Source organism: Sylvia atricapilla, chromosome 3, assembly GCF_009819655.1.
Source record: "Sylvia atricapilla isolate bSylAtr1 chromosome 3, bSylAtr1.pri, whole genome shotgun sequence".
In the NCBI taxonomy this organism is placed as follows: domain Eukaryota; kingdom Metazoa; phylum Chordata; class Aves; order Passeriformes; family Sylviidae; genus Sylvia; species Sylvia atricapilla.
Window position 1 is genome coordinate 73549538 of NC_089142.1, and position 12610 is coordinate 73562147.

A 12610-nucleotide genomic window follows, 5' to 3' on the forward strand; every position below is an offset into this window, starting at 1 on the left:
GCCCCCTGTGAGAACTAGTGGCTGAGGGACTGGGCTTGGAGACGCAAATCTCAGGTTACAGGTTATATATTCTGCAGTGTTTCGGTGGATCCTCACACATATAAACTATTTCTGCTTACACAGAGCTTGAGAGGCTTCACACAAAGGTCATATGATAAGGATCAACTTCCTCTTTTACTGCAAATTTCATGTTAAAATTTTCCTGTAAAGTCCATAGGAAAAAAAAAAAAAATCAGGACTCTGAAATGCCCACAGTGAGAGAGAGAGAAAATAGGTAAAAATCTTTGTGGCATTCATGTCTTTCCTTCCATTTAGGCACAAACAAATCAGCTGCATTAGACAATGCAGTAAAATTACGGAAAGAGCAGTTCTGCTCCCATTAGCAGGATATATTCCCTGTTTTGCTCTTGCTGAGAGTAAGGTAACACCACGCTTTCTGTGATTAGCAAGTGTGGTCAAAATAGCAAGAGATGTGATCATCCTGCTTTAGCTGGCACTGGGGTGTTCACCACTTGAATGCTGTGTGCAGTTCCTAGACTGAAGCACAAATGATTCTGAGAATCTGGAGAAAGCCTTGTTGACTTTCCATAAAACGCCTGGGAGCTGCAGCAAATGAACTGCATAGAAAGGCTTGGTTTGCTCAGCCTGGAGACAGAAGAACAAAGGCATGGGAGACTCTCACTGCACTCTTCCACCACTGCAGGAAACAATGAAGATGGAGACTCTCTCACAACAAGGGGATGTCTGACTGCATTGATGTAAAAACAAAGAATAACCCAACCTTCAAAAAAACCACAATTGGAGGGAAACACTGCGGAAGATTTCAGTGGATGGTGAACCTCCATCCTCAAAAGTTTCAAACTCCTTTAGGACAAGGCCTTGAGGAACCAAACCTAAGGCTGGAGGTTAGGTCATTTCCCTGTTTTCAGCAAGAGGTTGTATTATTTGAGTTCCAGATGTGCTTTACAACTTTAATTCTTGATTTTTTGAAGTCTCCTGTCATCTTAAGCTTTTCTCAGGAATTAGTGCTGGGTTCAGTGATCTCATTAAATAACAATCTTCTGAATTGTAGCACTGTGTACCTGACTACTGAGCAAGAAAACACTTAACTGATTTTAGATAACCTGCAAGAATCACATCATCACTCATTACTTCAAAAAATTTCAGAGCTTCCAAAGTCTCAGGGCTGCTAAGTGTAACTGGGTATAAAATACATCTGTAGGAAAACAGCATGTCTTCTGGGGCTGTCTTGTCACTCTCTGAAAAACCTTTGTCCATCATTTCAATGATACTTTCACTGTTTCTCAACCTATATACCTGAGTAAATCCTCCCAGAGAAAACAGGCTGTCTTGCCACAATGCAGAAAGGCTCTGTGCAACACATGAGCAAATAGGGCTGAAGGTGCAAGTCACTGATCAATTTTGTACTCTATTAACCCCTTTTGAAATGATAGAACTCCATGGAGATAGTGACTTACGGTCATTGCTGCAACTGATACTAGGAAATGTTGGGGCAACAACTAATAGGATTAAAACTCTTTAATTAAACCCAAGAAAGACCTGGAAAGGATATTTCCTGAAATATTTATAACTGGGGACGAATGCACTGCAATTTGCCAACTGGACAAGGAGCATGTGTGTAGTGGACACCTGGACAGTGGATCTCAGCCTGGCTTGCTATGGACTCCACTAATGGATACACATCCCAGGATATAGGTTCCTTACAGGCCATGCCTCTGTCCTGCATCCAGCCACTGTAAGGCACTGTCCAGAGCTAAGGACAGGTGTTATCTAAAGCAGACTTGTCACGATGAAATACTCACATCTGAGTGCTTTACATCACCAAATCCTACACGAGGGTCCCTTGCATGTGAAGTTTTAATACTTAGGTTCTGCATTAGTGTGAATCAAATTGTCCTTGTACTACTTCACTTTCATTTCTCTCTCCCCATGTCCTGAATTTAATCTTTGGGTGAAATTGTTCCTAATGGTGTTGTCATTTGTAATCTGGCTGGTGCCTTTCTAGAAGATAGGGAGTGCTGAGATGGTGAAATGGGTATCTGCACTAGTCATCCCAACTCAGTTTGTTGGAGAAGGAGCAGGGGATGAAGCATTGCAGTCTTTCATTTCCTTCTTCTCTAAATTTGTTACATCACTGCTGGAGAATGTGCAGTTTCCCCTAAGTGTCAAAGAGACCATCTTTCTGGTATTTATTCTGATAAGCTTCCTCTATACAGTCTGCAGCTGTTCTACAATGAGGGCTAAGATTTCTAGAGGGGCTGATGGAACCCCTGTCCCAGGAGTAGACCCAGCTGTAGAAAATCCTGAGTGGTGTGGAGAAAGGGAGGATATGGGCCTACTCCTGAAGGAATTTTCTATAGTCTGAGACTTCCTATAGTCTGAGACTACCCTATAGTCTGAGACTTCCCATGTGAACAAATTCAGAATCCAGCTGAGGTGGGGAAATACCTGAAAGAGAAGTACCATGATGCCTCTAAGGGGGAAAAGACCATTGCAGTAAGCTGGGCCCTGGCATATGCTTATTGCACACTGCTAGATACTGTAGGGCTGCAGTCAGAGGCAGGGGGACAGGCATACAAATCAACAGCTACCCCAGTCACTCAGGGTGCAGCCAGCACCCCAGTTACGAAGCCAGCAGCTAAATCAGAACCTGAGCCCGAGCCAGCAGCTAAACAGACAGTAAGCTTAAGCCTCTGGCAGTTGCTGCACCAAAGAAGCAAAAACAGAAAACTGATCGACCAGTGGACGACAATGACCCAGGAGAAAGACCTTCACCAAAATCAGGAGCCAAAGCATCGGGCACATGATCAGAAGCCAATATTGATTCCATTTCCCTGAAGGACCTTTGGGGCCTAAGAAAGGATTACAGGCGACAACCTGATGAGTCTATAATTAGTTGGTTAGTCCATCTTTGGGATGCTGCAGGCGAGGCTACAGTTCTGGACAGCACTGAAGCAAGGCATTTGGGACCTCTGTCACTTCATCCAGTCATCGACCAACAGATGATGAGAGAGGCTAATCCTCGCAGTCTCTTGGTACGGGTCCCAGGAAGTGTGGCAGAAATGTATCTTTGTGCAGATGATCTCTATATGCAGTGGAAGACCATAGAAGAAGAGCAACTGACAAGGGCTGAAGAGGCTCCACCATACAACCGAATGCCAGCAGAGGAGACACATTATGCTCTTTTCACTGGCGCATTGTAGGGATGAACCACAAGTGGAAAGCAGCTGTGTGGAGCCCCACACCACAGGTTGCTGAGGCCACTGAAGGAGATGGTAGATCAAGCCAACTTGTAGAACTCAAAGCCGTTCAATTGGCCCTGCACATTGCTGAAAGAGAGAAGTGGCCAAAGTTCTATCTCTATACTGACTCATGGATGGCAGCCAATGCTCTGTGGGGATGGCTAGAGAGGTGGAAAGAGGTTAATTGACAGCGTAGAGGAAAACCAATTTGGGCTGCTGAAGAGTAGAAAGACATCGCTACTGGGGTAGGGAGACTACCTGTGAAAGTCTGCCACGTCCCCAAGAGTAGACCTTATGAGGAGCATTGAAACAACAAACAGGTAGATCAGGCTGCAAAGACAGAGGTGTCAAAGATTGATTTAGATTAGGAGCACAAGGGAGAGTTGTTCCTAGCCCGATGGCCCCATGATGCCTAAGGGCAGAGATGCCACCTATAAGTGGGCACGAGACCAAGGGGTGGACCTAACCTTGGACAGATTATCATGACTGTTAGGTCATATCTCAGGTTATCCATGACTGTGAGACATGTGCTGTGATCAAACAGGCCAAGCGAGTGAGGCCCCTATGGTATGGTGGGTGGAGGTCCAAATATAAGTATGGAGAGGCCTGGCAGATTGATTATATTACACTACCCCAGACACGTCAAGGCAAGCGGTATGTGCTCACAATTGTGGAAACTACCACCGGGTGGCTGGAGACCTGCCCTGTGCCTCATGCTACTGCTCAGAACACCATCCTGGACCTTGAGAAGCAAGTCCTGTGGGGACACAGTACCCCTGAGAGGACTGAGTCAGACAACAGGACTCATTTCAAGAACAGCCTTATCAACACCTGGGCTAGGGAACATGGCATTGAGTGGATGCATATCCCCTATCATGCACCAGCTGCAGGCAAAGTGGAGATGCATGCATTTTTATTATTATTATTAATTTATTATTATTATTAATGCATTTTTAACAATGCATTGTTAAAAACCCAGCTGAAAGCATTGGGTGTGGGGGAAATCTTTCAAAAATTGGGAGCAGCATTTGGCAAAGACCGTCTGGTTGGTCAACACCCGAGGCTCCACCAACCGAGCAGGCCCTGCCCAGGCTGAGCCTCTGCATACAACAAACGAAGAAGGTAAAGTCCCCATGGTGCCTGTCAGAGGTTTGTTAGGGAAGAGAATGTGGATCAAGTCTGCCTCAAGTACAGGTGAACCCATTTGTGGGGTTGTCTCTGCTCAGGGACCAGATTGCACATGATGGATAATGCAGAGAGATGGAACAACACAATGTGTACCTCAGGGAGATCTGATTGTTGGGTGGCAATCATATGTAAACATCACTGTTTGCTGGATGCTACTGCCATTGTCTGTACATTAAACCACACAGACATGAAATAGAAGGAAATGTGAAAGTGAGAGGCTATGTGTAAGTGCTGAAGGTATGAGGAGGTGAAAGAGGGAGTTTTGGGCGAGCAGAATAAGAAAGTGGGGAATCCTGCAGCCTTGCAGCCTGGGGCCTGGGTTCAGTAGCTTGGTGTGGGATGTGACAGAGACATGATGGGTATTGCTTGCATTTTTGTGGGGGGAATGAATGAAAGTTGTATGTGGATAAATGAATGATGTAGAATATATGTTGGTTTTAGTTGGATGTTGACGATATGAGGATAAGGGGCAGAATGTCCTAGGGTGATGTTTGTATCCCCAATCACCCTGTTGGGCTTGTGTTGGATCTGGGAGCAGGGGGAAGGGAGAGGCAGTTTGTTTTCAGAAACTCTCCTCCACCAGCTGGTCTTGAGACAGAGTCGGAGTCAGCAACACACAGTGTGGGATGGAGAGTTCATTTTTTTTTAGGATTTAGTTAGCTAGTGTGTAGCTAGCACAGGGGGAGAAGCTTCACTTTTTTCTTCTCCTCCTGTTTTGTTTTTTTCCTTTTCTTCTTTCCTGCTTTTTTACTTTTTTTTCACCTTCCCTTAGAACTGTTAAAATCTCTCTGGCCTGAGGACCTGGATGAGCACCATGGGGGGCTTGCACCTGGAATCCACCAAGATCCATCCTGTGCAGTGTTTCCCAGTGCCAGAGGGACTGAGACAGAGCAACTACATCCAGGAAGGACTTATTTTCTAAATCTGTCTTCTCTCCAGAGTGGCACGTAGATTTTGTCATCAGGTATTGTCCAATTTATTGAGCTCAGAAGTCCTTTGCCTGTTTAATATAAAGGGTTCTTTCCACTTCTCTCTGAGGATGTGTTGGGCTTTTTTCCGAACCGGTTGGGGGAGGGAGGGTCCCTTAAGATGTTTCCCCCACACCTGCCTTAAACCTCTACACATATTCCCCTTCTTTCTCCTCTCACTAGCTTTTTTTAGTTTATGCTTATTTCATGCAAGATCTCCTTTGTCATTATGCTTCTGTCATATCCCCAGTTTTGCTACTAATATTTTATGTGAAGAAAGATGTTTCCTGATTTGAAATATTTTTGAAGAAAAAATAATCTGCACACTAAATAGTTATAAAGGGTCTAGAATGATAGAATTGGGCTAGAGAGAAAAGGGACATTTCCTTCCAGGTGACAGCTGGAACGGGGCTGTTGTGTTTTTTGAAATATGATTAATTGACATCTTCTTCAGCAAATATGTGTAGCCAAAAATCTCACCATGAAACAAAAGGCCATTCCTCATCACTGCCACTATAAAGGCTGCTGCAATGATTCTTACAGTAATTCTAAGGTGCTAGCATAATTTGATCTAATATTCTAGAGTATGCAGATGATCAGAGTCTGCCTTGCAAAGTTCTTGTTCTAACCACATTTCCTTACTCTTCAGGCTTTGCAGTACAAGTCATACTTCAGCTTCTTTCCCAGTTTAGTTCCTGCTATATGTTCTTCAAATGCTTTGTCCATTTTCTCATTCTGATCTTCAGTGAAGAGATTCTTCCAGTCACTTACACCACCTTTAAAGAAGAAAAAAAAACACATGAAAACCAAGGGTTTTTTTTCTTTTTCTATTGCATTATTATTGCATTGCAATTTTTTTTATTGCATCATACACTAAATAGTGTTGAACAATTTTTGAGATGAAAACTTTACTACAAAAGTACAATTTTGTGAAATCAGTGGAATTGCATATATTTGAATAATCTTTTGCTACAATGCAAAAGAACATACTCCTCTTTAGGTGACTGTGTTCAAAAAGGCAGCCTGATATCCTGTTTCCCTACATCTATCTCCTCTAGTCTGTTATGACTGGCAAAATGGAAGACCATGAAAAATTGGTAAAGAATCATCTGCCAGGAGGCAGAGCTGGGTTCCTCCTCCTTTGGCAGCTTGAGTTATTATCCAGTCATTTCTTTAATGCAAAATGCAAAAATAGATTCTGACATCCAGGTTGCCCTCCCCATGTCTGTGTCCCCTACACTGCACTGCTAAAGCTGTTCCCTTTTGTTTCCTCCCTTGTGTGCACCTGGATTCTTGCTTGCTTGGCTTACTTCCAATGGGTAAGGGTGAACAGGCATTGGGCAGTGGCCATCTCAGGAGATTCCTGTACTCTCCTGAAAAGGGTGGTCACAGCACTCAGGCTGAGTTTGGCCCAGTGCTGCCTGCTCAGGTAAGCCCCTAATGGCGGGGCAGTTGGTGATCCAGGCACAGAGGTGGAGAGGAATTCAGACACATGGCACTTCCCCCTTCCTGCCAGCCATCGGTGAGCCTCTAAAAGGGCCACTGCTGTGAGAGCCTGGCTGGGTATCTTCCTCACCAGCTCTCCTTGAATAGTCTCCTCAAGCAAAACAGTGGTAACCTGATTGATACTCACTTGCAATGCTAATATGAGTGCCAGAGAAAGAACCAAAGCATGGCCCAAGTTCTTGAGAATCTGACATTTCTACCCCTGAGCCACTTGGAGCTGCCTACCTTTGCGAAAGAGAACATTCCCAAATTTCCCATGGGTCTTCTCTGAGTTTTTCTTCATTGACTGGAAGCTGCACCTCTCTACCACAAGCTGGAGCTGTTCCTCATTCAGAGGAATTCCAAGGAATGCAGCTATGGTTTTCACAGCCAGGGCAGGATTCTGGAAAGAGGAACGTAACATATGACATGATTGACAATCAAACAAATTGTGATGCTTTCCAAGGTGTTTACACATCCCTATATCTCTCTGCTGGCCACATAAACAGGATATTCATAGAGATCACTAGGACTAGACTGGTCCAGAGTGTTTATCTTCTCCATAATTATTTTGGAGGAGATATGAGCTGCCTTTCTGTAGATTAATAAATAGTATATAGGATTTACAGGGGAGCAGAATCCACACTGCTGAAAATATAAAAACTCTTCCCCCCAAAAATTCATGGAGATTTGATTTACAGTTACATCAGAACAGAATGAGAAACAAGGATCCTTTTCACAAGCAAAATGTTAAGTAGGTTTTAAAGTTTGAATTGCACCTTTTCTTCCCTTAAAACAAGAATCTGTCTCACACACTTCGGATACCCTGGAAGTAATGGTGAATTGGTCTAGGAAAAAAGACCCTTTGAAATACAAAGTATTTGTGACTATTGCTAACCTTACCTCTTTCACCTCCTCATAAGTTATTGTCATAATATTTTCTTGATCAGCATATTTGTTCCATTCAGAAAGGTATTCAAAGTAGCATCCAAAGGCCGCTAAATAAAATAAAAGAATCCTAACATGAAGCATAAATTAAGATTATACAAGTTTTTTTCATTAAGTTCTCTCCGCCAAGAGCATTATTAATCATGTCTATGGCAGAGTTTACAGTCTCCTGTGGGAATCACAGGTTTTGCACTAGGCCCAGGCATATGATACCATTTGTAAGTCAGAAAAATAAAACTTGCTACTATGCCATGACAGCATAGAATCCACCAAAGAGCTGTCATCTTGCCATCCGTCTTATAAGACTCCCTTCACCCAGTCTCAAACCTTGTTGAACCCTCCCTTCTGCTGGCCGTGTGCTACACCAAACTCAGAACTTAAATCTAGTGTGATTACTTTTTTATTTAATGCATTAGAATTGGTCTATTTTTTTAATGCACTTTATTTGGTCCAAATAATTCCTCTCCTCCAGTTTGGCATGGAGATGATTATATCTCTCCATGGGCACCAGATGATGGACATAGGAGATTAGGAGTAAATGGGTCCCAGCTTAGAGATAAGAAAGGGCTACTTCTCCCAGGAAAAATATCAGCTTGTTCAAGATTAAGAAGTCTGTGGAAGTGCAGGATTGACTAATATTTATCCTCAAGAAGTAAGACAAATATGGCAAACTTCAGTTCAGATTACTCATTCTCTGTCTTTAATCTCTGCTTTTGTACTGTAAACCAAAAAATCCTAGTGAAGAAGCTGATTTACCAAAATACAAAGGTTTTTACACAAAGACAAAACATTGGATAAATGACACAGATAGAAAAATATACCGTACTTTTCTTTGTCATGAAATCTGTGAAGAAATCATCCCAGGTCTCATAGGAGGGAAGACTAGCCAGGCCATTGGAAAAATGATAATAAGATGTAGCTACATCTTTTGGATTACGAATCAGTAACAATATCTAAAAAAAAAATTAAATTAATTATTAAAAGAGAAAGACATATCAGACCACAGTACTAAATAAGAAATAATAAGAATATACTTTATAACTGAAGTTGGAGATTTTTAATACCTTGTGTGCTACTTTTTGCAGAAGTAGCAACTTCATTCCCAATTCAGAAGGTGCAGTATGTAACTGTGCTTTGGTACCATAAGAAGAAGATGCCTGCCTATAATTATTATCATTTAGAGATTAACCAAAATATTTATGCAGAATCTAAGAATGTTTTGCTCAATACAATCATAGTTCATAATTCAAGTAGAAGAGAAAATTCATAAAAATAGAAATTCTCCCTGAAATTCGACACATGGAAGTCCTCACTTGCAACAATGCCACAAAATTCCTCCCCCAGGAAATCATATCAAAATGCATTTTGCCTCTGGAGGAATTCACCAAGCCCTGCACCTCTCTCGTGGAAACTGTCACAAAGGTGCCAATAAGGGCAAACTGAGGTCAAGTGAGGTGAATGGCAGCACTTAAACAGTCACATAGAAAGGGCCAGGCAAAACACTTAAGTACAAGAGTGATTCTGAAAATTGGCAGAAAAGGACTACCTTGGCTTTTACAAAAAAATCTCTTGAAGTGTTTGCTTTTAATACATTAAAATCAGCACTCACCTTGACTTTGTTTTTGAAGACAGACTTAGGAAGATTTTCAGGACGGAGATGCGTAGCGATAAATCTTGGAGAAGGGTATTTGGACATTCGCTTGAAGAATTGGAAGGAAGAAAATGGACAGTTCAGTCAGTACAATTATTCCTTTCATTAACCTCTTCTAAAATATTTCCTTGATAAACTTATCAATAATTACTGAATTTCGGTTTCATTTGTGACATTATTGGGCTGCTGGAGTACTCCCAAATCTTCAAAAGCCCATGAACAACTGGAAAAGGACAATCCACTGTTAGTTCTCTTCAGTGGTAATGCTCTTCGGTTCTGTTAGACAAGGGACCAATTCTCGAGGTCAGGTACAGAGTAGCTGCATGTGAAAGATGAAGCATCTCAAGGACTGAGAGAGGGAATGAGGAGGAAGAGGTACTAAAAGAGACAAAAGCCAATATTTCATTATTTGACATTTCATGAACCACTTCTTCAATACAAAAGAGACTAGGTTGCATTTCTGAAGTTCTTATGCATCTCATGGGTATGTGCCCATCTCACTCCCACTGAAGTGTTCATTTATCCCTCAGTATTTGACAGTCCAGATGAGATTCTTCCCTTTCCAGATTCCACTTAAATAGAACTAGTAAAGTTCCTCTCAAACAATGCAATAATTCATACATCATACATTCAGTATTTGAAGCACAAAATTTTGATCATTTCCATACATATTCTATTCCTACCACATATTTCTCAGCATCTCCAAATTCGAGGAAGGGGAGTTCTTTTACTTGTTCAGCTTTCACACCGCTTTCACTACCTGGTGTTTTCTTTTGAGATATGTCTATCAGGTCAGTCAAGATTTGACTTAGCCAGTTTGTGCCTGAAAGAAGAAAAACACAGAATTGCTTGTAAAACATTGAGAAAGAACAGAAATGGATTGACCAGGGAAGTCAAGAGGTGGTAGTACTGCCAGGTGAGTTACTCGGCCTCCTTTCAGGTGATACAATCCCAGCTGACTATCTGGTCAGTCACCTCCCTGGGTCCTACCTTGGCTCCTCATAAGGACACATTTCCCCAACTTGACCAGTTCAGTACACCATACATGACCTTGTAAATTGGAAACTACCGAATAAGGGAGACGAGCCACTAAGATCCAACCCGAAAAACCTGCATTAATGTAAGTAATTTGATTGGGACAAATATAAGGGAGACTGGGGTGGTAAACCTGTACTTTAAAACCTAATGTGTTCAGTCTTTTCTGGTCTGCTGGACTATTTTAGGAAGAAAGATGGGTCACAGTACTTTAACACAGGAGCAGAACTAGATCTGAAAATTGTGCATTGATTTTCTTTAACAACAGGAAAAACTCTTTGCAGAGACATCTCCTTTGCACATTTATTATCTTTTTATTTAGAATATATCAAAGAGCCTGCATAGATCACCCATCTCTAATTTCCCATATCCTTACTTCTGGACACTGAGTGCCCACACCTTTCTCACTGCAGTCTTAACAACTGCATTCCAGTGCATGACATTTTTCAGAAACAAAATACAATAGAAAAGCTAAAAGCTTCACAACCCTTTCAGCTCTGTCTATCAACTGTACGGCAGTGGGAACCCATTGCTGCAAGAGAGAAACAGCTGGGTTAAAGTGTACATGAGGCACATCTAATCCAAGCCTTTGGCTTTCATGGGGACCAGAGATTTCAGCAAGAAGGAGCAAATATGTAGGGTAAACTTGCGACCCTACCAAAGATGTCCTCTTGATTTCCCAATAATTAAGGAACAGTGTAATCACCTCCAGGTATACAAAAATATTTTTGATAGCTATTTCCTGACATCTATTGGTTATAAACCACAGAATGTTCAGCATTTGAAAGCACCAGAAGTCCCATTCTGTGTAAAAATTAAAGCTCTGAAATTTACAAACATAAATATGAAAGGAGATCAGGTAATATCAGGAGATCCAGTTACCTCTGGAGTAAAAAACATTGATTCTCTCCAATTTGTGCATTAAATTTCATAACTATGAAAAGCAAAGATAACAAACACCTTTATATGCTATAGAGAAGAAAATTGGATTGTATTTCTCAGAATTTTGAAAACATTACCATATAAATTAGTCATAATTAATTTGTTGTGCTTTTGAAAATGAAATCAGCTTTACAAAATTTTGTGAACATTCAAAATACTAATTTACAGCATAATACATAATACTATGTGCATATAATATATATATATTGCATATATTTACTACAAAACTTGTTATTTGCTATTACAAAACCTTATTTATGAAAAAAGAAAAATTAAAATATATTCACCTGTTTTAGGGTATCCTGCTAAAATTACATCATCACTTCTGGCTTCAAAGGACTCCAAGGCTTGGAATACTTCAGGACTGCAAACAGTGGTAGGGTAGAATATTCCCTTGTAAGAGAAAAGCAGTTCATCTCGATGCATTGAGTGGGCAGCTGCTAATATCTTCTCTACCTTGTTAACAAATGTTTTCCCAGACTTCTCCATTCTTCTTCTTCTCTGTCTCCCACACAGGCCCTGTCACAGTGTGAAATGATGTGCAGAAGGAGAAAACCACAGATTGTCCTTTAATAGGTGCTTGGCTTGTTTCTTTTATGACCCTATGAACAATATTTTATCTCATTCTGAATCTGTGAAGAAATACACAGCTCCAGTCAAAGACCTTAACTAATATGGACCTTTGAAATCAATAGAAGTCAAACATAAACGAATAAGATTAGGGAGCATATGTAATTGTATTCGAGGATTAATGGCTTAGATAACTTCAAAATATTGTGCCAAGGAGCCTGTGATTATAGTACAGTGTTTAAAAACAGAATATAACAAAAGAAAAAAACATGAATTGCAGATTGGAATTTAAATATCATGATAAAAATCTTCAAGACAGTTCATCTCTTTCTAGAACTCAGTGCTGGAATTTTCTTTTTTTCTTTATTATATCACTCCTTATCCTCACCTAAGTTAGATAAAATGTGTTGGGACTGGGAGAGAAGTTGTTTAATCCACTGAAAACTGCCCTGTGGACAGTCCTGTGGCTGGGGCTGACTGCTCCCTCCAGCTGGTGCCCAGGAGGGCACAGGGGCACATGCACTCTTTGGCCACTCATCAGACTGCAGAAAAACAGAGGT

General features: G+C 41.3%; 1 protein-coding gene across 1 annotated transcript; it reads right to left on the bottom strand.

Annotated features, from left to right (window-relative positions):
* Window positions 1–6021: 6021 nt before the first annotated feature.
* LOC136358461 (sulfotransferase 6B1-like) lies at window positions 6022–11969 on the bottom strand. Its single transcript, XM_066314363.1, has 7 exons — window positions 11768–11969; window positions 10187–10326; window positions 9462–9551; window positions 8679–8805; window positions 7808–7902; window positions 7151–7307; window positions 6022–6195 (listed from the first exon to the last, which is right to left on the bottom strand). Exons 1-7 carry the CDS (start codon window positions 11967–11969, stop codon window positions 6065–6067), a joined length of 942 nt encoding a protein of 313 aa, XP_066170460.1. The 3' UTR covers window positions 6022–6064.
* Between the last annotated feature and the right edge of the window lie 641 nt (window positions 11970–12610).

Coding starts and splice junctions, on each gene's coding strand:
- LOC136358461 (XM_066314363.1), bottom strand. CDS start 11,969: ATGGAGAAGTCTGGGAAAACATTTGTTAACAAGGTAGAGAAGATATTA. Junction 10,327..11,767: donor AGCAGGATACCCTAAAACAG/GTGAATATATTT, acceptor TTCTTCTTTCAG/GCACAAACTGGCTAAGTCAA. Junction 7,903..8,678: donor AGATTTCATGACAAAGAAAA/GTACGGTATATT, acceptor TATTTTATTTAG/CGGCCTTTGGATGCTACTTT.